The 23710-nt window shown below is 33.4% G+C and overlaps 1 protein-coding gene and 2 long non-coding RNA genes across 5 annotated transcripts; all 3 read left to right on the top strand.

The window, feature by feature from the left end:
• Positions 1-150: 150 nt before the first annotated feature.
• LOC120167079 lies at positions 151-18217 on the top strand. The gene is made up of 3 exons (XR_005520001.1): positions 151-230; positions 804-812; positions 18206-18217. It is a non-coding gene; the product is annotated as an uncharacterized LOC120167079 (long non-coding RNA).
• LOC120167077 (splicing factor-like protein 1) lies at positions 12326-15989 on the top strand. Of its 3 annotated transcripts, none has more exons than XM_039176201.1 (2): positions 12326-14807; positions 15793-15989. In XM_039176201.1, the coding sequence occupies exon 1, from the start codon at positions 12412-12414 to the stop codon at positions 14773-14775; it is 2364 nt and encodes a 787-aa protein (XP_039032132.1). In that variant the 5' UTR covers positions 12326-12411; the 3' UTR covers positions 14776-14807; positions 15793-15989. The 3 variants fall into 3 exon arrangements, with proteins under 3 accessions (XP_039032132.1, XP_039032131.1, XP_039032134.1); XM_039176200.1 differs by having other exon boundaries at positions 15685-15989; XM_039176203.1 differs by lacking the exon at positions 15793-15989 and adding an exon at positions 15683-15711 and having other exon boundaries at positions 12326-14781.
• A 375-nt stretch (positions 18218-18592) lies between the features above and the next one.
• Positions 18593-19586, top strand: LOC120167080. The gene is made up of 3 exons (XR_005520002.1): positions 18593-18878; positions 18963-19040; positions 19128-19586. It is a non-coding gene; the product is annotated as an uncharacterized LOC120167080 (long non-coding RNA).
• The last annotated feature ends 4124 nt before the right edge of the window (positions 19587-23710 follow it).

Here is a 23710-nt window from a genome sequence, read left to right as displayed (position 1 = left end):
CGAGTCTAACTAGACTTTTCTCGAATCAAATCGTTAAGGTCTTGATTCGAGTTCAGATCGAGATCGAGATCGAATCAAGTCAACTGAGTCGAATTTTTACCGAGTCGAACTCGAGCTTCTCAACTCATTAAGCACCCCTAAAAATCACTGGTTTTCAAACACAGTAAGTAGTTGAAACAAGGTATGTGATCAGATTCTAAAGAGAAAACAGCTTAGATTGTATCAGATTGGTAATGGTTTGTCAAGTTAGTGAAAGTGTCTTCAAGATCAAAGCACTCCATTATAAAAAAAAAAAAACTTTTGGTTTGTTTAAAGTTTGTGTTTTTTAAAATAAATGTCGAGGAAAAGAGTGAAATTGGTAATGATGGGAAAGAGAAACTTCGTTTTTTGTGCTGAAAAAGAAGAAAGAGTCTCCAACTTCAAGTGTGAATCTTTACTTCTGAGTATTTAGAAGCTGCAACCCCTGTTTAACTTATATGTGTGTTGGTTGGTCCTTGCCGTCATTGCCCATTGCCCTTGGGAAAGAAAATTAATAAATCAGCCAGTAAAATTGTGGGAATTTAGGAGGAAGAGGAAAAAGAAAGAATGATGATGATGAAGAAGAAGCTTTGTCAAAAAGTTAACGGAATTAAATGTCACGTCAGTAAAAAATTAATAAGAGATAACAACATAGATTAAAATGAAAATGAATTAAAAGTTAAATGTTGTATTATAAGTTTCAAAAGTTGGATGACAAAATGTAAGCATCCTAAAATTCAGGACTATTTATATACTTCACCTTATAATTAATATGTTTTTTTAAGGTTTTGTCGGTAATTCCATACAATTCAATGCAGTCGACTTCTCTTCCGAAAGGTGTTTGCGGGGAAATTAAAAAGATAATTAGAGGCTGCATTTGGGGAAAATCTGAGCCAGGTAATAGGATTAACCTGGTTAATTGGAATACCTTCTGTACTCCTATTTCCGAGGGTGGCCTGGTTTCAAACGAAGATTGCTTTTAATATTGTGACCAAGCCACACCAACTATGGGCGCAAGTTTTACGTTCAAAGTATAAGTGGGAAGGAGTTGTGCCCATTGATATTAATCGGAGGAATTGCTCTCATCTCTGGAAGGGAGTGAGTTTAGTATGGCAAGATGTTCGGTCGAGCCTTGTTTGGACTGTTGAAGACGGGTTGCGTATTTATTTTTGGAGGGACCCATGGCTAGGAGATGTTGGTTCGCTGCGTGACTATATTGCAGATCGGAATGTGGCAACGACTTTAACTGTAACACCTTTAATTCGTATACGTACTTAAATACAAGTTAAAGATGTCACAATGACTTTTTATAATTTTTTCATACTTGAAAACCCGTAAAATTTTGTTTCATTTTAAAATTTCAAATTATCGTTTAAAACTCATTTAATAATTAATGTAAAACCTAAAAAAATATTTTTACCGTCAAATTTTAATCCAATTTTAGGCAATAATTAGGCAGTTTGATGTTGTTTTCAACATATATGAAACTGCTATAATACTGCTTAATTAAAAAATTCAACCAATACTTTTAAAACAGTTATATCATAGCAACCAGAACATTTATAACATATAGGCTATAGGCTACTAATAAGTTAAATGTCTTACTGATACTGTAGGACAGTATGATTTCCCAAGAAAAGAAGCACTTAGTGTTCCTTACTTCATGTCCTTTCTTTATCTGAATCTACGTACGAAAATCATCAAGCGTAAATAATTCTTAATGAAACATTAAAAATATAATTCAAATAAAAACATTGAGATTTTTAAACTGATATTTTCAATCTATTTTTTTCTCTTCATAAACTTGAAAATCATCATCTCATGATTTTATCAAAATCATGATAATCAATAACAAACGTAATAATCATTTCATTTTCTTTCTCATTCAGAAACATCTTAGAACTTTCATATTTCATTTTCATTTTCTTTTCCTTTTATATACTTTCAAAACTTTAACATTCATTTTTCATATTTTACTTTCATAGCTCAATGTATACGTAAGAGAATACAAGGTATACGCGAGTCAGACATAATATGCGCACTAAACACTTCACAATGCTATCATCAGAATCAGAAATGCACTCCAAGTGCATTCGTAATATTTGCACCAACGGTACCTTTCATAATGTACACGAATGTACCATATCAGAATCAGATTTTACTTTACTTTATTCAACTTCCTGACATGTCAAGTGTACCTATGACTCTCAATGCAACATACAATAGGCTGCCAGATCATATTATATTCATTTAAATCAAACATTTTCAAAACAAATCATTTCCATTATTACCAAAATTCATTAGTTGGGCAGTTTATACCCAAATTCATCCATAACATAAGATACATATATCATATAAAATACTTTAGGCAATTCGTACCCAAAAATCACTTTAGAGATTTCATACGAATATTTTTCAAAAATATAATATACATAAATATTGGGTAATTCACACCCAAAAATCATTCATGAAACCTTATTGTTCCATAATTAGAATTAAATCATAATTTAAAATTCATATTTTAAAATAATATGAGATTGACTTATCGTAAGTCTCCCTCAGTTAGAATAATTAAATAAATAAATTGCACTCACCTTTGTCTCACTAATAAATATTAGCATTGATTTTACTTTTACTCCATGCCTTTACTTTTCTCTTTTTGATCGGGTTGACTTTAGTTGTGAACACTATCTAACTAACATATTAAATATGCATTCACCTAAATTCAAAACATAACATTTACACATTCAATACAGCTTCCATTAATTAAAAGTCCATTCTAATTCAATCTTGTAAATAACCTTTCTAGTCCTTGAAAATAATTTTTCTTGAATTTAAATCATTTCCACAATCTAACATGTAGTCCCCAATAAAGCTTTATTACTCTCAATCCTTACATTTCGAAAATTCTCACATTAATCTTCATGAGTACTTTCATTCCAATTTAATAATCATATTCACCATTCTTCATTAAATCTAATTTAGTATCCCAACCATGCAACTTTACAATTTCATCACTAATATTTTTCCCAAGCCTTTCAAATTGATCCTCAATATTTCATCACTTTCCAAATTAACCCAATTTAACATTCTAATAAAATTTCCAGCATAGCACTTTACTTTTCAAAAGCTTACATCTTAATCCTTTAACTTCCCAAACCTTGCAAAAGGGTCCCTAACAACTCAGCAAACTTCAATTAATCCAAATCATCATTTCAAGTATACAAGAACATTCTAATACTCAATCTAACCCATAGAACATTTTATAAAATTTTCCTAAAACCTTCACCATAATTGAATTTCTCAAAGTAGCCCCCTAAAAATTTCCATTTGTTTTCAAGCTTGAATCATCTTCTACATATCTTTTCCATTTTTTCCAAATCATTTCCATAACAAAACCAATAAATTTCAACATTTCTCCTATTTGTTCATGATGGACGAAAATTTCAAGTAAGTCCCTATAGTTGTTTTTAATCAATTTTCATGCTTATTTATGCTTCCATAACACTCCTAATATCCAATTTCAACCTTATTTCAACCAAATACAACTTCCCCTTCATCCACCAAAAATACCCATTTTCATATTTCAACATGAAACAATACAATACTTATACCAATTTGTAGAGAATTTAGTGTAGAACATTTTCTTATTTCACAACTTAATCCTAAATCTCACTAAAATAGACCAAAAATGAAAAATATAATTTTCTTTACCTTGACTATGGTGTTTCGTCCAACAGCTGAAGAAGGGGATTTCTTGAATTTTCTTTGAAAAATATCTCCTAATTTTAACTTAAAAGCCCATTTAAAACGAATTAAAATTTTATTTTGATCTGAAAGTCAAAATTATCATTAATGAATCCTTATATTTACCCCCATGCCATCATTTTATCTCCAATTTAATAATATTAAATAAATATAAAATCCTATTTATCAATTTTCCTCTTTGCTCTTCCAATTTTTTGAAAATTCAATTTAGTCACTAAATAACTATTCCACTTTATAGTGTAATTCCACCCAATTCCACTAATCCACATCAAATTCCACTTATTAAAATTATTAGTATACTTTTTCTAACCCAAAACTACCTTTCTTAAAATTTTTGTAAGCTTTTAATTCAATTCGATTATCCGATTCTATGCCTGACTTTAATGCAAACTCTGACTCAAAATTTTGATTCCCACAAAAATATTATTCCAAGACAAACTATTTATTTACAACCAAAAATATATAACTTTTTAAAATCATATTTTTGGTCCCTTAACTTTTACAAAGTTTATACTTTGGTCATTAAACTTTCAAAAATTATATTTTAATAACTAACAAAAATTTGGGTATTAAACTACCGGAAATCATGGTGGCGGACATGCTCGATGAACATGGGTAGTGGAAATGGCATATGTTTCATAATATCCTTCCTCAGGAAATTATTTGCCGATTGACGGCCACTATGACTCCGCCTAAAGCTCATGCGGTCGATAGTTTTGGGTGGAAGTGGCAATCGAATTGGTTATTCACAGTGAAGTCGGAGTATGAGCTACGTACAAAAACTGAGCCTGGATCGGTAGCTAATATCTGGAACATCATTGCTAAGTTTAAAGGTCTTCCAAGGGCGAAATCTTTCTTTGGTTGCTGATTTGTGATAAATTGCTCACAAATTCAGAGAGGGGTCGTCGGCTTATGAGCACCTCTTCAAGTTGTGGGGTCTGTGACGCTTCTGATGAAACCATTGACCATTTGTTTCGTACTTGTCCGACAGCGTTGGAGGTGTGGAAACGACTGATACATCCCGCGAAGCTTAATGATTTTCTGTCTATGAATTTTCGATCTTGGATGTTAACTAATCTGTCAAATCCGGATCACTTTGTAAGGGGCTTTAAAGAGTGGAATTTGCTGTTTGGGGCAATTCTATGGAACTTATGGAAGCATCGAAATCTGTGTTTTTGACAGGGAGAAGTTGGGTTGCACGTCATTCTTGGACCAAAGCTTTCGCCTATATGAGGAGAGCATGAGAGCTATGGAGTTTGCAAACAAACAACCTATCTCGTGTGTTGTCTGCTAGTCCTCTTAGGAGCAAGTGGGCTGCTCCTCCGGCGAATTGGATGAAACTAAACGTTGATGGGGCCAGAGACAAAGACGAGAATGATTCGTGTGGGGGTGTGATTCGAGATAGTAAGGGTGAGTGGAAAATTGGTTTCGCTCGAGCTGTTGGGATTAGTTCTAGCTTCGAAGCAGAACTCTGGGGAGTCTTTGAGGGCTTGAAGCATGCTTGGAGTGTTGGCGCTCGGTCAGTAATTGTTGAAACCGACAACGGGGAGGTTTTCAAGGCGAAAAGGAAAATCTCCGACAATTTTATTTCATATTTATGAAGTAGAATAGAAATTGGTCCATCTCATTTTCCCAGGTGAGCGGGAAGCGAACAAGCTTGCAGATTGCACGACGAAGTTGGTCCTGAAAGACGATTTTGCACGACTCCTAATGTACTCATGCCCATTTTGCTTGGTGACAGCCTAGACACTAGCAGATAGGCTCGTCCTCTTTGTTTACCAAAAAAAAAATCTAATAACAGTCTAATATATAATGCAACAAGGATTTAACCTGGTGCAGTCATTAAGCATTGGATTCCTGTAAAAGGGTCTCACGTTTGAACCCATAGCATTATATCGACATTTTCTTTTATATATTTTTGAACGATGAATAAGATGATGGCACATTTATTAAATAAAATATGAGGTGATTATATTGGCATGAAAAATCAAAATTTAGTAAAATGTTTATATTAATATTGTCATTAACTTTTTAATGACTGCTAATAAACAATATAAAGGTATTAAAGACCTTGTACTTAAAAAAATCAATGTGATCTTCGTATTATATATATTTTTAATATGGTCCTCATATTCTTTTTTTAATGTGGCCTTCTAACTTATAAATTAAATTTAATATGACTTTTTGACCAACGTTTTCCGTCATTGACCGTTACAGTACTGACTTGACATTTCATGATGTTAATGTGATAGATGATATGTTTTAAAATGCTAATCGAATAATAGTGGAATATACTTCATTTCTATGCAATATTAAGTTACAAAACCAATGTATTTATACAACAACTAATTATCTAACTAACTTGTAAACTAACCAAACAAACTAACTAATTCTCTAACTGTACAAACATAAATAACCTCCTACAACTATTATCTACACTCCCCCTCAAGTTGAGGGATTAAAACATTTTTCATCCCCAACTTGCCCACCAAATAGTTGTATTGTTGTATCCCAAGTGCTTTAGTTAAAATATCAGCAAGTTGTTCTGCAGATGATACATACTCAGTTTTTATTATTCCTTCTTGTATTTTTTCTCTAACAAAATGACAATCTGTATCAATGTGCTTAGTCCTTTCATGAAATACTTGGTTTGCTGAAATTTGCAACGCTGCCTTGCTATCGTTGTACAACTTTGCTGGTCTCGAAATTTCAGATTGTAGTTCCTTCAAAATGCAATTCAACCACACTATCTCAGCTGCAACAACTGCATACTTTGATATTCGGCTTCTGCTGATGATCTTGATACTGTATTTTGCTTCTTTGATTTCCAGGATATCAAAGAATCACCCAGCTTTATACAAAAACCAATAACCGATTTTCGTGACATAGGACATAAGCCCAGTCTGAATCACAATATGCTGACAGCTGATTTTTACATGTTTTCTTCAGCAATATCCCCTGTCCTTGTTCCTTCTTCAAATACTTGACAATCCTCAATGCTGCCTCTAAATGTGTTTTCTTCGGTTGTTGCATAAACTGGCTGAGATGATGAACTGCAAATGTAATATTTGGCTGAGTATGTGTTAGGTATATTAATCTTCTAATTAACCTTTGAAAGGATGACTTTTCTTCAACCAGTACTTCATCTTCCTTTTGTTGTAAATGTTCATCATATTCTGTGGAGGTAAGTTTCAAATTTTGCTCTAAAAGAGTCAAGGCTGGTTTAACTCCTTAAAGACCAGTCTCTTTTAACAGTTCTAAAGCATATTTCCTCTGATTCAACACAATTCCTTCTTCTGACCTCAAGACCTCAATTCCCAAGAAATATTTCAATTCTTCTAAATCTTTCATCTTAAAACTGCAATTTAGCATGTCTTTCAATTCATTAATCAAAGCTAAATCATTTCCAGTTAATAAAAGATAATCTACATAAATGAGCATTACCACCAATCATTCACCCTCCTTTTTTGTGAACATCGAGTAATCAAACTTACTTTGATGGTATCATGCTGCTATCAATGTTTCAGTAAGCTTTAAGTTCCAATGTCGTGAAGCTTGCTTCAAACCATAGAGAGATTTTTGCAGCCGACAGACCATATTCTCCCCTTAACTACTAAAACCTTCAGGCAACTTCAAGTATATTTCCTCAAAGAGATCACCTTGTAGAAAGGCATTATGCACATCCATTTGAAAAGGAGTCCAGTCATTCATAGCAGCAAGAGCAAGAACAATCCTAACAATGACTAATTTTTCTATAGGAGAGAATGTTTCGACAAAATCAACACCCTCCTTTTGATTGTAACCTTTAGCCACAAGACGTGCTTTAAAATGCTCAATTGTTCCATCAGCTCTATATTTGACACGAAAAAACCATTTACAACCAATGAGAGTCACTCCTTGAGGCAAAGGCACTACAGGCCAAGTACCATTGAGTTCTAAGGCTTGAATTTCCTCTTGCATGGCTTTAATCTAAACGGGGTTAGAAACAACTTCATAATAATATTGTGGTTCAATAATAGATGACGTGGTAGCAAGAAAATGTTGAGTATAAACGGGTAAACGATCATAAGAGACGTTATGAATAAGAGGGTACTTACAAGTGGAAAAAGAATAAGAAGACTGATTGGAACGCACATAATCTTGTAGCCATGTAGGAGGTCTAGATACTCGAGAAGACTTACGCAATGGAATAACAGAAGGTTTTGATGATTCAGGTAAACCCAATGATGGAGAATTACTAGGAGAAATAAGAGGTTGAGATAAAACCAAAAATTCAGAATCATCCTTATAAGTTTGAGTAGGAAAAAAAGAATCAGACTGTTGAGGAAAACTGAAAGGAAAAATAGATTCATGGAAAACAACATCACGATTGACAAAAAAACTTTTTTCAAGATCAAATAAAATGTAGCCTTTTTGAGTAGAGGAATAACCAAGAAATACAGAGGGAATGGCTCTTAAAGCAAACTTATCAGTTAAATGTGTCTAAGTTGCATAGACAAGACACCCAAACACACGAATGTGAGACAAAGAAGGGGGCTTTTTATATAACAATTCAAAGGAAGTAAGCCAGGACAAAACAGAGGAATGTAACCTATTTATTAGATAACAAGCAGCACGAACACATTCACCCCAAAATTTCAAATGAACTTTAGAATGAAAACGTAGAGTGCGAGCAACCTCAAGTAAATGCCTATGCTTACGCTCAGCTACCCCATTTTGTTGAGGAGTACGAACACAACTCGATTGATGAATTATGCCAAGAGATGAAAATAAAGAAGAACAAACCGAATTGAAGAACTCTGACCTATTATCATTACGAATTATCTTAACAGAAGTAAAGAACTGATTGTTAATCATTTGAAACAAGGCTTTTAAATGAATAACATCACTCTTAAGTCGCAACAAAAATATGTAAGTCATACGACTGAAATCATCAACAACAATAAGAAAATAACGATGCCCACTATGAGTAGAAACTCCATAGGGACCCCAAAGATCAATGTGAAGTAATTGAAAAGGATGTTCTATCCTAGAGGTGCTTAAAGAAAATGGTAAACATGTTTATCGAGCCATAGGACACACTGAACAATGTTGCACATCATGAGGATTAAACTTACATACTAAAGAACAGACAACTTGTGGATTTTATTAATGGCAGCATGCCCAAGTATAGCATGCCAAAGTTCAGTAACAGGAGGAGAAACAGACTTACAAACAATGAATTTGAAAAAGAAAAAACATGAATAGAAAATGAATTCAAACCCGAGGATGCAAAAGAAGACTCAAGCAAGTAAAGACCTCCACGTTCCTTACCAATCCCCTTGATCTTTCCACTAGAGATGTCCTGCAGAATATAAAATGCAGGATAAAGCAAAACAACACATCGAAGCTCATTGGTTAGTTTAGTGATAGCAAAAGGTTATTTTTAAAGTCAGGACAAATAAAACATTATGAATGATGTGGTCTTTGCTAAGGATGTAAGAACCAGTATGAGTAATAAGAGCATTTTTACCATTAGGAAGATGAATAAACCTAGTTTTTAAAGCACATGCAACAGGATTTATCAAACAAGAGAAATCAAAAGTGATATGATTAGTAGCACCAATGTCCAAGATCCAACTTATAGAAGAAACAATACTTGAGGACTGTCCCACAAGATTAACCGAGGACTCAGAAGCTGGAGCTTGATGCAACAAACTCAGTATCTGGTTGTACTGCTCTTGAGTAAAGACTGGAGCATTAGACACTTGAGGAATAGAAGCAAGAACGAGATTGTCAAGTTTACCAGTAAGAGCCGCTGAGCCATCTTTCTTCCGATCAAACTTGAAGTCAGCAGTAAAACCGATCAATCTGTAACATTGGTCCTTTTTGTGGCCTTTAATCTTACAATGGTCACAAGTTCCATTGAACCGGCGCCGACCCATACTGCCAGGAGATGCCGATGAATTAGAATAAAAAACAGTAATCATGGTTTAAGGGTATACCAGTAAAGGAGCAGGTTGAGACTCTTCTTGGACCAGTATCGAGTAGGCCTGATTAACACTCGGTAATGGCTGCATCAAAAGGATTTGACTACACACAACAAAATATGATTCATTCAAGCCCATCAAGAACTGGAATAGGCGCTGCTGAAGAGCGTTGGTACTGTTTTGCTGGGCATTAGCACAATCACAGGAAGGAAGGGGAACCAAAGCACCATACTCGTCCCAAAGGAGCTTCAATTTTGTGAAATACGAGGAAATTTTAGAATCCCCTTAAACAAGGATTATAATTTCTCGGTGTAGAAAGTAAACCCGAGAACCATCAACCTTGTCAAACATTTCTTTCAAATCAGACCATACGAGCACAGCACTAGAGGAAAAAAACAATACCGACTGAGATATCCTTGCTGACATAATTGATTACCTAGGAGAGTACAATTGCATTGCACCGATCTCATTTGGTTGAAGCTGCTCCACAAAATCAGATCGACGACAGACCCCATCAATGATCCCTAATTTGTTATTCGCAAGGAGGGAAATGCGCATTGACCGACTCCAGACGCTGTAGTCATGAACGCCAGTGAGCTGGTGAGAGACAAGAACAACACCTGGAGTATCAAACGAATGCAAATACAAATGATGTGTGAAATCGATCTCCGAAATATCTTGTGGAGGCATCACGTAAAGGAACCACAGAAAAAGGAGAAAAAACGCAGAGAGATAGCAGAACTGGAATTGGGAATTTTGCACGGGAACAAGAAACTTAAATGAACTAGTGTGAAAGAAGCCCAATAACCCAAGAGCCTAGAAACAAACCAACTGATACCATGTTAAATGCTAATCGATAATACTGGAATATACTTCATTTCTCTGCAATATTAAGTTACAAAACCAATGTATTTATACAACAACTAATTATCTAACTAACTTGTAAACTAACCAAACAAACAAACTAATTCTTTAACTGTACAAACAGAAATAACCTCCTACAGCTATTCTCTACAATATGACACTTTGGCATATGTATTAAATTGGTTTTTTAGTTTTTTTCGATTGTCAATTGTTTTTTTAAGTTTAAGGATTTGTTTATTTTTTAAAAAGATAAAAATTATTTTAAATTATAAGTATAAAATTATTTAAATATTTAAAATATAAATTAAATTATTAAAAAAATGAATATACATATTGAAAAACTAAAACTATTATAAAAATAATTTTTAATATATATTAGTTATAAATTATTTAAAAATATATTAGACATAATATATACATGTAATATATAAGTATATCATCAACACTTATACAAAGTATTTTTACTAGATTAATCGAGACTTGCCAAATTTAAATTAGTCGATACTTACAAATTTTGAATTAGTTGAAAATTATTGTGTTTTCTAATTATCTTTTATGATGAAACTTAATATATAATTATCTTTTAAATTAGTCGAGACTTACAAAAAGATAATTAGAAAACATAATAAGTTTCGACTAATCCTAAAAATTATAAGTCTTGACTAATTTAAATTTTGTAAGTCTTGATTAATTCAGTAAGAATACAAGTTTGATGATATAATTATATATTACATGTATATATTATATATAATATAATTTTTAAAAATATTTTTTTTATTTTTTAATAATTTATAAATTATCATTTTATAATCTATGATTTATATTAAATTTTTTTTTAAATTTTTTTATAATATTTTTAATATTTTCAATATGCATCTCCAATTTTTTTATTAATTTAATTTTTATTTATAGTATTTTTCATATTTGATTTTTTGAATACATGACTAATTTTATATTTAAAATTTAATATAAATTTTTATATTTTTTAAAAAATTAAATAAGCTTTTGAAATTAAATAATTTGACCCTTGAACAAAATTAAAAAATCAATTTAGTCCATTCGTCATGTCACCCGTCACGTAATCAGCCACCGTTGACTGTCACATTAGCATCATGGATCGTCACATCAACATCTTGAATTGCCACATTAGCACCATAATGGTCAACAATAAAAAAACGTTGGTTAAAGGACTACAATGGATCTGTTTTCCAAGTTGGAGGGCCACATTAAGAGAAAAAAAATATAATGGTCATATTGATTCTTTTTAAAAGTACAAAGGATTGATGCCTTTTTACTAAATATAAAATTAGGAATGATTTTTTATAGGGTTAATTATACTTTTAATAGCTAAACTATTAGTTTTGTCCATTTTAGTATCTAAACTTTTAATTTTTTTAAAATCATACCTAAAGTTTTGCTTTTGTTTCATTTTAGTACCATGTTCGAAATTTAATGTTACGTTTTGAAAAACCTGAAAGTTCAAGTAATCAAACGGACAAAAACTGATAGTTTATATACTAAAAGCGTTAAGTTTTTAATGAAATTATACTAAAATGAAATAAAAAAACTCTACGTTAGGTATGATTTTGAAAAAATTGAACGTTTAAGTACTAAAACGGATCAAAACTGATAGTTTAGGGATTAAATACGTCGTTCACCCTTTTTCTCATTATAAATAATGATAAATGCCGCCCCGAAACAGAAATTCAGTTTCCCCAAAATTCTTTTTCTTCTCTGAGTTCTCTCTGCTATTCGTCGAACAAAACTCAAACCCTACTTTGCTTGGTTTGCAATGGATTCTATCCACGCCAATCTAAACGATCCCCAATTCTATTCAGCTCAAACCCTCAATTTATGCGACCAGCACCCTCATCAGCCGCCGGCGCTTCCTTCGGATCCCTTATTTTTAGATCCTTCCAAAACCCTAGGATCTGCTTCTGACCATGAATATGGAAAAACAGGTAACCAGGTTAATTACGAAGCCGGATCCGGCACTATCAACAACGTTTCTTCATCGAAACATGAGATTCATAAGCCCCTGCTATCGGAAAATGGGTTAACTAACACGCAGAGCGGCACCACCGACAAGGATTGTTCAGGCGGAGAAGAGGAAACCACTAGCCGAAGGCGGAGGAGGAGCCGTTGGGACCCTCCTTCGGATTCGAACGAAAAAAAGAACGGAAATGGTGAGACGGGCAGTGGGAACAAGAAGAGGAAGTCCCGATGGGCAGATGATGAGCCTAAGCCGGTGATTCAGCTCCCCGATTTCATGAAAGATTTCACTGGAGGTATCCAATTTGACCCTGAGATTCAGGCTTTGAATAGTAGGTTGCTAGAGATTAGTAGAATGTTGCAGTCTGGATTACCTTTGGATGATAGGCCTGAGGGTGCTAGGTCACCTTCTCCTGAACCTATATATGATAATATGGGAATTAGGATTAATACCAGAGAATACAGGGCTAGAGAGAGATTGAACAGAGAGAGACAGGAAATTATATCTCAGATTCTTAAGAAGAATCCAGCATTCAAGCCTCCAGCAGACTATAGGCCACCTAAGCTTCAGAAGAAGCTTTATATACCGATGAAAGAATACCCAGGTTACAATTTTATCGGGTTGATTATTGGTCCAAGAGGGAATACCCAAAAGAGGATGGAGAAGGAAACAGGTGCGAAGATTGTAATTCGGGGTAAAGGTTCGGTGAAGGAAGGTAGGTTTCAGCAGAAGGGGAATATGAAACCTGATCCTTCTGAGAACGAAGACTTGCATGTTTTGGTTGAGGCTGAAACCCAAGAATCACTTGATGCTGCTGCAGCAATGTTGGAAAAGCTCTTGCATCCTGTTGATGAAGTTTTGAACGAGCATAAGAGGCAACAGTTGAGGGAATTAGCTGCTTTGAATGGAACGATAAGAGATGAAGAGTATTGTAGGTTGTGCGGTGAGGTGGGTCATCGTCAGTATGCATGTCCTTCACGCACTTCTACTTTTAAGAGTGATGTTTTATGCAAGATTTGTGGTGATGGCGGCCATCCAACAATTGATTGTCCAATGAAAGGAACAACAGGGAAGAAAATGGATGATGAATACCTGAATTTCTTGGCCGAGTTAGGAGGTACGGTTCCTGATTCTGCGAGCAATGAAAACTCTTCATCTGTTACTTCTGGAAGCAATCCTCCTTGGGCTAGCAATAGTGGAAATGCACACCCTGGATTAGGGTTCAATGCTGTTAAGCCCTCCAAGGAATTTGATGATACTAATTTGTACATTGGATACTTACCTCCCAATCTCGATGACGATGGTTTGATCAGTTTGTTCTCATCTTATGGTGATATTGTGATGGCTAAGGTAATTAAGGACCGGGTTACAGGACTGAGTAAGGGGTATGGTTTTGTGAAGTATGCCAATGTTGACATGGCAAACAATGCCATTAAGGGTATGAATGGTTATCGCCTAGAAGGAAGAACCATTGCTGTGAGAGTTGCTGGCAAGCCGCCTCAACCTGCCGTGCCTCCTGGTCCTCCTACACCATCAGTGTCCACTGGCTTTGTTTCTAGTCAGCCAGTTGGTGGCTATCCATCACAGCAATTTGCAACTGGAGGTCCGCTTACTAATACTGCACCTACTAGTTATGCCGGGAATTCAGTTCCATGGGGACCACCAGTTCCTCCTCCCTATGCTCCTTATGCTCCTCCTCCACCTCCGCCTGGAGCAACCATGTATCCTCCTGTTGCAGGTCACCCTATGCCACCTTATGGCTTGCAATATCCCCCACATGTACAGCCTGTTCCCCCAGGTGTCCCACCTCCACCTGTGACTTGTAGCGAAATGCCACAGAATTTCCCACCTGGAGTGCAATCTGAAAACAATACTTCTGCCCCTGCTGTTTCTACAAATATATATGGGAACTCAATGACTGCAATACCGCCTAATTCACAAACATCATACCCAACATCTTCGTTAGGTTACTCTTCTTATTACAGTACAGTTCCTCCTCCGCCCCTTCCTCCAGTACCTACATCTTTTGCAGATCATTCCCAGAGCATTGGTAATGTGCCTTGGGTGCCGAACCCTCCTTTGCCTCCTGCAGTCTCATCTGCTGGGAATGCAACCTATGGTGCAGATGCTGAGTATGAGAAGTTCATGGCTGAGATGAAGTGATGCAGATACTCCATTTAATATTTTATGCCAAGGTAATGAGTTAGACATGTTTGTTTATTCTATGACCATATGCTGTTTTCCTAGTTTTTGGTTTCATTTTTGATAAACCACCACTTTACAGTGTGAAGATCCTTTGCAGTGCGACATATGGTTCTGGTTATGATCATATAATTCAAATACTTATTTGAAAAGCAGCTTTTTTTGGTTGCTGCCTGTTAGATTTGGGATACTAATAAAAAAATTAAGCGACACAATGTCGTTTCTAATCTTCTCCTTTATGTGAAAGGAATGCAAATGTTTATATATAATATAGGGTCAAGGCCTTGAAAAGGATAGGAAGTTCAAGTTACTATTAAGAGTAACTTTTCTTTTAATTTTTGGTATTTCATATATCGAAGAAGAAACTGATCTAAAATCAGCACATGATCAGGGTTAATAAGAGTTTTTGACCGATTGTTTCTTAAGTCCATTTTTTGCACCATTAACTTTGCATTTTTTCCATCTGACTCTTTATCTTGGTAGTCTCAGTTGACTTTTATATATTTGAGAAGGAAAAAATTGTTCAACAAAGTCTTCTTATGTCTTAAAATTGAATGAAAGTTGTGTGAATTCTTGCAATACATCAGGGTTTCACTTGTTTATTTTCTATTGCTTCATTATGCCATTAAAAGAAGTCTGATAATCTTTTGTATTTGGGACATGATTAAGATCATAATTATGCAACATTATAGTGTGGTGATGGATTTGATGATGCTTGGATCCCGTGGTATATTTTCCCTATGAGAAAATTCCCTTTATGTTTTTGGGTTTCTCATATGAATCTACCAACTTTATCTGCCAAGTTTGTTGTTTTTATTTTACGTTTATGTTTCTTAACCCTTTCCCTGTTATCATTGTAAAATTTTACAGGACTGATGTTTCTTGGAGCTGAACTTGATTTCTTACCTCTTGTCATAACCTTGTTGGAAGTTTGGAACTCACATCTTTAACCTTCCTGTACTGTTATGAACTTTGCAGATACTTGGCTAAAGTTGATGAAGTCGCATACATTCTGGAAAATGCTGTTCAAATTTTTCTAGCATTAAATATTCAGTGGTGTGTTGGAATAAGTTTTTGCTTTCGGTGAATGCTTATTGGTTTCTGTTTATGTCTGATAACTAATGTCCTACAATGGGTTCATTTCTCATACATTTCCAGCAGCTGGTTCTTGACAATTTTTGTTTTTCTGTTTTATTTCTAAGGCGTATTGGTTAACAGCTTTGCTAATATTTCCTGGTTATAAGGCCTGCTTTATTTGTGAGGATAGTAAGACTTGCCTCAAGCTTCCCTGTGATCCCCGTGTTGTTTCCATCAGTTGAAGGCTTAAATTTGGACGCCACGGGGGGTATGCGGATCGTCTCTAAATTATACATCTTTTTAGACGTTTATGATAATAATATATTTTCCCAGTTCGGTTTGGCAGGTGGTTATGCTAATATATTTTTCCAGGAGTTTGGCAGGTGAAAGAAACCGTTGATGTCATCGGGTATTCTGTTTGTTTGTTTGTTTTTCTTTTGTGGGTCATGAATTTAGGAAATAGCTTCCATGATTGCTGCAGTTATTACCAGAAATGAATCAGTCAAGGTTGCTCCTGCCGAGTTTGGTTGTTGTTTTCATCAGTATAGGGAGTGCATGTGCATGTGCATGTCAAACGTATAAGAAAGTGCATTGTTTTGATGCGATTTGAAGGGGATTGATCTTGTGCTTACATTTAGATTGTTTTGATGATAGAAAATAACGTGATGCCTTGAATCATTAACAAAGCAACAATTAGATGGAGGATCTCTCTTTGGACACATGAATAATCCCATTTTGCTTTAAAAGTGTATAAACTGAACTCTTCTCTGTTGGAAACGAAAGATGGTTACATCTTCAGTTATGCTTTTCGTCTGTGATGTTGGTACTCAATCTTAACTCCTTTTAGTAACTTAACATTTGGATTGTTTATAGTTTGGTCCTTTTATTATTAAATAATTAATGATCTCATGATAAAAGACCTTTTTAGAAGAAGAAAAAATTAAAGGTCTGAATTCTTCAATTGTTGTGAATGGGGATGTCATTCGGGCGGCGTTTAATTCTTATTTTTCTCACAGCATTTACTTAATACTTGTTATATCATGACCTTTTAATATAGTTATAGATATCAGTTAAATGTGTGTGTGTATATATATATATATATATATATATTATTTTATAAAGAAGTAATTAAAGTCCTTTGAATTTCATTATATGTGATATTATTCTAATTTATGATTTTAAAAAAAATAAAGAATCGAAACATATGATCAATAATAAAAGCGAGATTAACATTTTCATAGAAGTTTTGGGTTTAAGCAATGTTGTTTTATAGTGTGAATGAGTTGTCAATAGGTTAAAAAATATTTATAATGATATTATCTTGTAATCACATTCTAATAATAATATAATAAGGCTAAATTATAAATTTGGTAATTGAACTTTAATCTCTGTCTTATTTTACTCATTGCACTTTAAATCTTTTTAATTTCCTCATTAAACTTAATATGTTGTGTTTTTGGTTATTTAATCGTTTTCTCACTAACGATGTTATAAATGAGTTTTTATATAGATGTAAAACGATGTCGTTTTGGTGAAAATTTTATTTTTTTTAAATGACATTATTTTAATGCCGTTAAATATTTAATGATGGAGTGACAAAAAAATCCAATGTATTAAGTTTAGTGAGAAAATTAAAAACTTTAAAAGTGCTCTGAGCAAAATAGGAGAGGATAAAATTTAATGACGGAATTTGTAAATTACTCTAATAATAATAATAAATCGTTGTAATCCTAATAAATTAAAATATAACTCTAGCACAAATTCAAAAATTTTAGAAAATAATTTTCTATCTAATATTCAAATACAACATTAGTATAAAAGTTTTAGAAATCAATCAATACAAGTGTTAAGCTTTATTAATATATTTTTTAGGTATGTTAGATGGATGAGGATGATGTGAGACAAGTACATGGTCATATTCATGTTTGTCATATCACCTGACAGATCTAATTTTTATCCCATCTTCGTTTCACCATCACGAAACTTGTAGCCATCCTTGTCCAATTAGGTGCGAGGAGGTGTGGGTCTATATAAAGCCCACCATTGACATCCTTGTAAATCCTCCAAAAATCATCTTAAAACTTAGGTTTTTAGATTTTCTTCAAATTTTTGACGGTGAGATATCTTTCTCTCAAATCTTACTGGTAAAAGGGAGTGGAAGGAGAAGAGTTATATATCTTGATTTTATGTTGATCATATGACAATGATTATAGATTAAAATTATTCATTTTCTTTAATTTTGAGTTGAACTTTATGAGTTTTAAAGAGATTAAAAAAAAACTAAATTGATAGCCATATGGGAAGAAAAGACAAGTTCATCAATATTCTGATTCATCGAAGAAGATATAAAAAAATGACAATAAAAACAAAAAAGAAAAAACACGTGGCTTTCAAGCCAATAAAATAATCCATATTAACATAAAATCGTTTATGTCATCTTGTTTTTTTATTTAATGTATTAAAAATTTTAAAATTGAGTGACCAAAACATAAATATGAAAAATTTTGAGTGATGAAATGTGGTTTACCCCATATTTTTGGGCTAGGAGGGTCAAGAAAAAGTGATTAATGGGGATGTAATGTAAATGACTCGAATTGAATTGCCCATGGTTAAGCATGAATTGCAGTAATAAGTAAATAAATGTGACAAACCGTATCGTAACACGTCTTGGACGTTTCAAGGTCCGTACGAAAATCTCCTCACTTGTGCATTCCAGAATCTTTTAGGGCTAGGAGGCGCTCTCTGCCTTCACTTTCGGAAAAAACAAAGGACTGACATATGTTCTTCAGCTGCTACTAACGCACCAGCCCGGAAAATCAGGGAAGGATACAGAGGACCATGGGTAAGATTTTGCTTTCTTCATGTGTGTGAATTGCGTTTGTCTCCGATAGACCGACACCGTTTGTTCGGTTGAATGGCATCGCAGGACTACCGTACTTACTATCCGATTACCCTTCCTATGAGGAGACCTTATTCAGGCGACCCTGGTAAGCTCTGGATTAGTATTGTCCATGGAAGTATTAGCATATGCTTCTGGTCGTTTGAACTGATTTGAACATTTTAACTTGTAGAACTTCTTGATAAGGCAGAATTTGGATAAGGAATAGGATGAGGGAACTATTAATCCTGCTAAAGATCTCGGCCTATTGGTTCGTGTCCATGCTAATACGTTCTCGGTCACGTAAAATTTGACATATGTAAGAAAAATTATCTAAAATAACCATCTTTGGTGACAGGATGAAGCTGAGAAAGAAAAGATGTTTTTCTTTTAGCTTCCTGTTAATCTCCCTTTACCTAAGCAATCGGCTAGCAGAAAGGGAAAAGAGAAAGTTGAGAAGTCGGTCTCATTGGAAAGGGCGGTTGGTTTAACGAAAGGCCAGCAGTTGGAGGAATTGCCGGCGGGACACGTGGGGAAAATGCTGGTTTACAAGGGCGGAGCAGTCAAGTTGAAGCTGGGAGAAACACTGTTCGATGTAAGTCATAATTGCCCCTTGCTTGTTACTTGCACAAACATACCTGTAACTGTTAGATATATTCGTTTGAGACATTGCAAACATCGGACATGAACCTAAAAAACTTTGATCCACCCAACTCAACGATCTGAACTCGTTCAAAATGAACAAGAAATGACTCAAACTCGAACCAATCTGAATTCAAAATGGTTAGGAAAGGTAACCTGAAATGATCCAAACCAGGATGACACAACATGAAACGACCCGAATCGAAGAACTTGAATAACCCAAGCCCAAAATAGGAAGACCCGGGTTTTCAAAAGGAAAATTCAAGTTGAACCGAGTCGACGAATCAAATTTTCCAATTTGCATGGTGTTGGAATTTCATAGGTTATGAATGCAGGGTACGAGTGGTGTGTTCGCCCAGGATGTTGCGTCATTGGCGAGCTTGCTCAGAAGGCTGTTGTCACTCCCGAGACTAGTATTTTCTAGGATGTAATATATGTAAAAAAAAATTAGATGTTCTGTACTATCTAATACTTTGTTTTTGGATTTATTGAACAATTATTGGAATGGAATATCTACTATTCCAAATAGTTCCTCTTGTATATGATTATATATTTGATTCCACAAATTAATAAATGCTAATCATCAAGGATATTTATCTTGAAGATTATCTCGTTAAAAGAAGACCCTAATGAAATGTTAAATTCTTGTTACAATTATATTTCATCAAATTTTGAAATTATCTCGTTAATTATCGCAACAAAATAACATTGTTTCTTTTTTTAAAATGAAAAATATTGCATTATTTTTGAAATATCTGAAACAAAAAAATGAGTTAGTAAGAATAATAACAATAAATAATAAGTAACAATAGTAAATAATTAAATAAACATGCCGAGGGCTAAATTGTAAAGACTGAAAATTAAAAGGGTTATATGACAAAAGAAACATACAAATTAAACTAAATTAAATTACAGTCAAAAGAGGAGGGACCAACAATCAATAGGAGAAACTGAAGCATTGGATCCGTTTGTAGAAGCCACAAGCAAATGGAAAGAATGCAACAAAATCGAGAAAACCGAAAAACCGACACGAACCGAGTAAAACGGTTCGGTTCGGTTTGGTTTTAAACGGTTCGGTTTTCGGTTCGGTTTAAAGGCTTCATTTTTTTGATTCGGTTCGGTTCGGGTTTTCCATATGGAACCCATTTGTTCCATATTGAACCGAATAGACAATTTTTGTAAAAAAAATTATTGTTTCAAGTGATTTTTTTATTGAAAAACCGATAAACCAAACCGAACCGAAAAACCCGAACCGTTAAAAAAACCGAACCGAACCGAAAAAACCGGTTTCGGTTTTTTCGGTTTTTTAACTATTCGGTTTCGGTTTCGGTTTAAATATTGAAAACCCGTTTATTTCGGTTCGATTCAATTTTTGGTAAAAAACCGAACCGAACCGAACCGAATACACCCCTAGGAAAGAAGGGTTGAGTCTCGACATGGACCAAGAGGAAATCGACGAGTGTTTTGGCTTATAACTCTTTAGCACATTATGAGTAGGGTTGTAAATGAGACGAGACAGATCGTGAGCTACTCGAGATCGACTCGATCAAGACTCGATAAATACTCGAATCGAAAGTTCTTAACGAGGCGAAACGAACTATTCGATATTCGACTCGAAAAGCTCGTGAGCAGCTCGAAAATATAATATATTAAGATTTTATTTTTTTAAAAAAAATTATTAATAATATTAATATTTATGAATTATTTTTTTAAAATACAGTAAGATTTTCATGTATTTAAGGTTCATGTTCGAGTTTGAGGTTTTAATCGAATTAAGTTTAAGAATTTTTTTTTTCATTTCGAGCCTTTTCGAACTGCTCACGAACTTCAGTTAAGGATTTCGAGTTCGAGTCCAGCTTAAAAATTTTAAGCTCGCGAGTTTTCGAGTCGAGTCGAGCTATATTTCAGAGTTTTCGAGTAGAGTCGAGCTCAGCAATACTCGAGCTCGACTCAGCTCGTTTACACCCCTAATATTTATGAGGAGAGTTTTAAATTCGATTTGGGTAAATTACAAATTTGGCAACTTAACTTTACTATTTCTTCTATTTCATTCACTGTACTTTAAATCTGTTCAATTTCCTCACTGAATTTAATACATTGAGTTTTTTTGTCACTCGGTCGTTTGGTTTTATAAATTATTGGATATTTTCATTTTTTTAGAAAATAGAAAACATCGAAGAAAACATGTTTGGTTGTAAAATTAGAAAATGATTTCTAGAAAATGAGAACAAAAATAAGTGGGAATATGAAAACATCAAAAAGATGTTCTCAATATTTTCATTAAAACTGTTTTGAAAATTTAAAAGATAAGGAAACATGAGATCTAGATTTTTAACTTAATTTACCCAAGTTTAAATCATTCTAACAATAATTTTGTATTTAATGATATTTGAATTCCTCAAACTTTTAAAAAAATCAATATGGTCCCTAAACCTTTTTTACACTCAATGTAGTCCTTAAATTAAATTTTTTTAATAATTTAATTTTGTAGTATTCTTATATTTAATGTATTGAATATCTTAATATATGTTTATATTTTATATTTTTAATATAAATAAATTTTTAATTTTTTAAATTAAATAAGTCCTCAAACTGTTTAATAATCAATTAAATCCATCTACGACATCATCGTCCATCGAGTACTACCACAACAGTATCATGAACTGTTACGTCAAAAACTGTAGATTGCCATGTAAGTTTATGAACTATCATGTAAGTGACGTGACTGTACACGTTTGATCCCTCTATTTAAAGGGTTTTTTTTCTAATTTTAAGGATCATATTTGGTGCAAAAAAAAAATGTTCAAGAACTACAATAATTATTTGTTCTAAAAAATTTGAGTGTGTCAATTATCACTAAACATATTTTAATGTTAATGACACTTTTTTGTGCTATTGCTTATAAGAAACTTTTGTGTTTTTTTAAAATTTAATTGATGTCCAATATGAATTAACATTATATTTTTATTATAAACTAAAATAAATTGTGTTACGAAATTTGTTATCAATTTTATTGTTTTATATTTATATAATTCATATGTTAAATTTATGTAATGAATTTTCTAATAATTATAGTTTAATTTAATTATTTAATAACTATTTGTTTATTTCTATTTTCTAATAATTATAGTTTTTCGTTTATATTAACGAAACATGTTTTCTAATTCTAAAAAAGTTAAAAATGAAAACTATTTTCTAAAAAAACAAAAAACAAAAATAAATAAAAATTCTAGAACCAAAGGATTAGGCCTGTAAACGAACTGAACGCACACGAACGGAGGCATGTTCATGTTCATTCATTTAATAAATAAACGAACACGAACACGAACATAAACAAACAAAATTGTTTTTGTTCATGTTCGTTCATTAAGGAATATAACTTGTTCATGTCCGTTCATTTAATAAATAAACAAACATAAACGCACACGAACATAAACGAATACGAACATAAATGAACACGAACATAAACGTTGGAGACCCTACATTCTATTGTTCTTTCATGAAAAATAGTCGACAATGCAATCTACAGTGATAAATAACGTAAGAGTTGATTAGCAGTGATGAAATGTTTGAAGATATCAAATATTTCAATCGATCTTTTAAAGATATTAAATGATTCACACGACTTTAATTTAACGCTATAACATTTATCTTAGTGATCCATGATTACATATGAACAATCATTTTCCACTACGTTATTCTAATAAATTCGCCGACTAAAAGTTTTGTGACATCAATGTCAGACTTTAGTGATGTTTGTTAATAATGGTTCTTTCCGTTGGCAGAGTAGAAAATTTAACAACATGAAGACTTCGAACGGTACAAATTGGACAAGGCAATAACATAGATCTGAAATCCCTCCGATGCTACATATCGTAACTGATATTATTGACGTACCTATAGTCTACTCCACAACTAAAGGTTACACAAGAACTATGAAAACAAAAGTTCATTGTCAAAATGTATTTTCTACTTATTAATGGGTTTTTCTTGGAAAACTCATTACTTCCGCTATTACACTCTTTTTCAGAAATTGCATAGAAACCTTTGTTTTGTTTTCTGGCAAATTCTATATATTTTTCTCTTTACTGATGCTCATATACGAACATCAATTAATATTTTTAAGATACTTACAAATTGGTCACCAAAATTGATTTAAGAAGATTGGGTTTAAATGAACGAACATAAACGAACATAACCGAACGAACATAAACAAACATAACCGAACGAATATAATCGAAAATTCACGAACGTAAATGAACGAACGAGACATATGTTCATGTTCGTTCATTTAATTAA

The sequence above is a fragment of the Hibiscus syriacus genome, unplaced genomic scaffold (assembly GCF_006381635.1).
Source record: "Hibiscus syriacus cultivar Baekdansim isolate YM2019G1 unplaced genomic scaffold, ASM638163v2 tig00111662_pilon, whole genome shotgun sequence".
Lineage (NCBI taxonomy): Eukaryota > Viridiplantae > Streptophyta > Magnoliopsida > Malvales > Malvaceae > Hibiscus > Hibiscus syriacus.
This window is presented reverse-complemented; position numbering and strand designations above follow the sequence as displayed.

Excerpts from the sequence above, each read along its gene's own strand:
- LOC120167077 (XM_039176201.1), top strand. The coding sequence starts at position 12,412 with ATGGATTCTATCCACGCCAATCTAAACGATCCCCAATTCTATTCAGCT.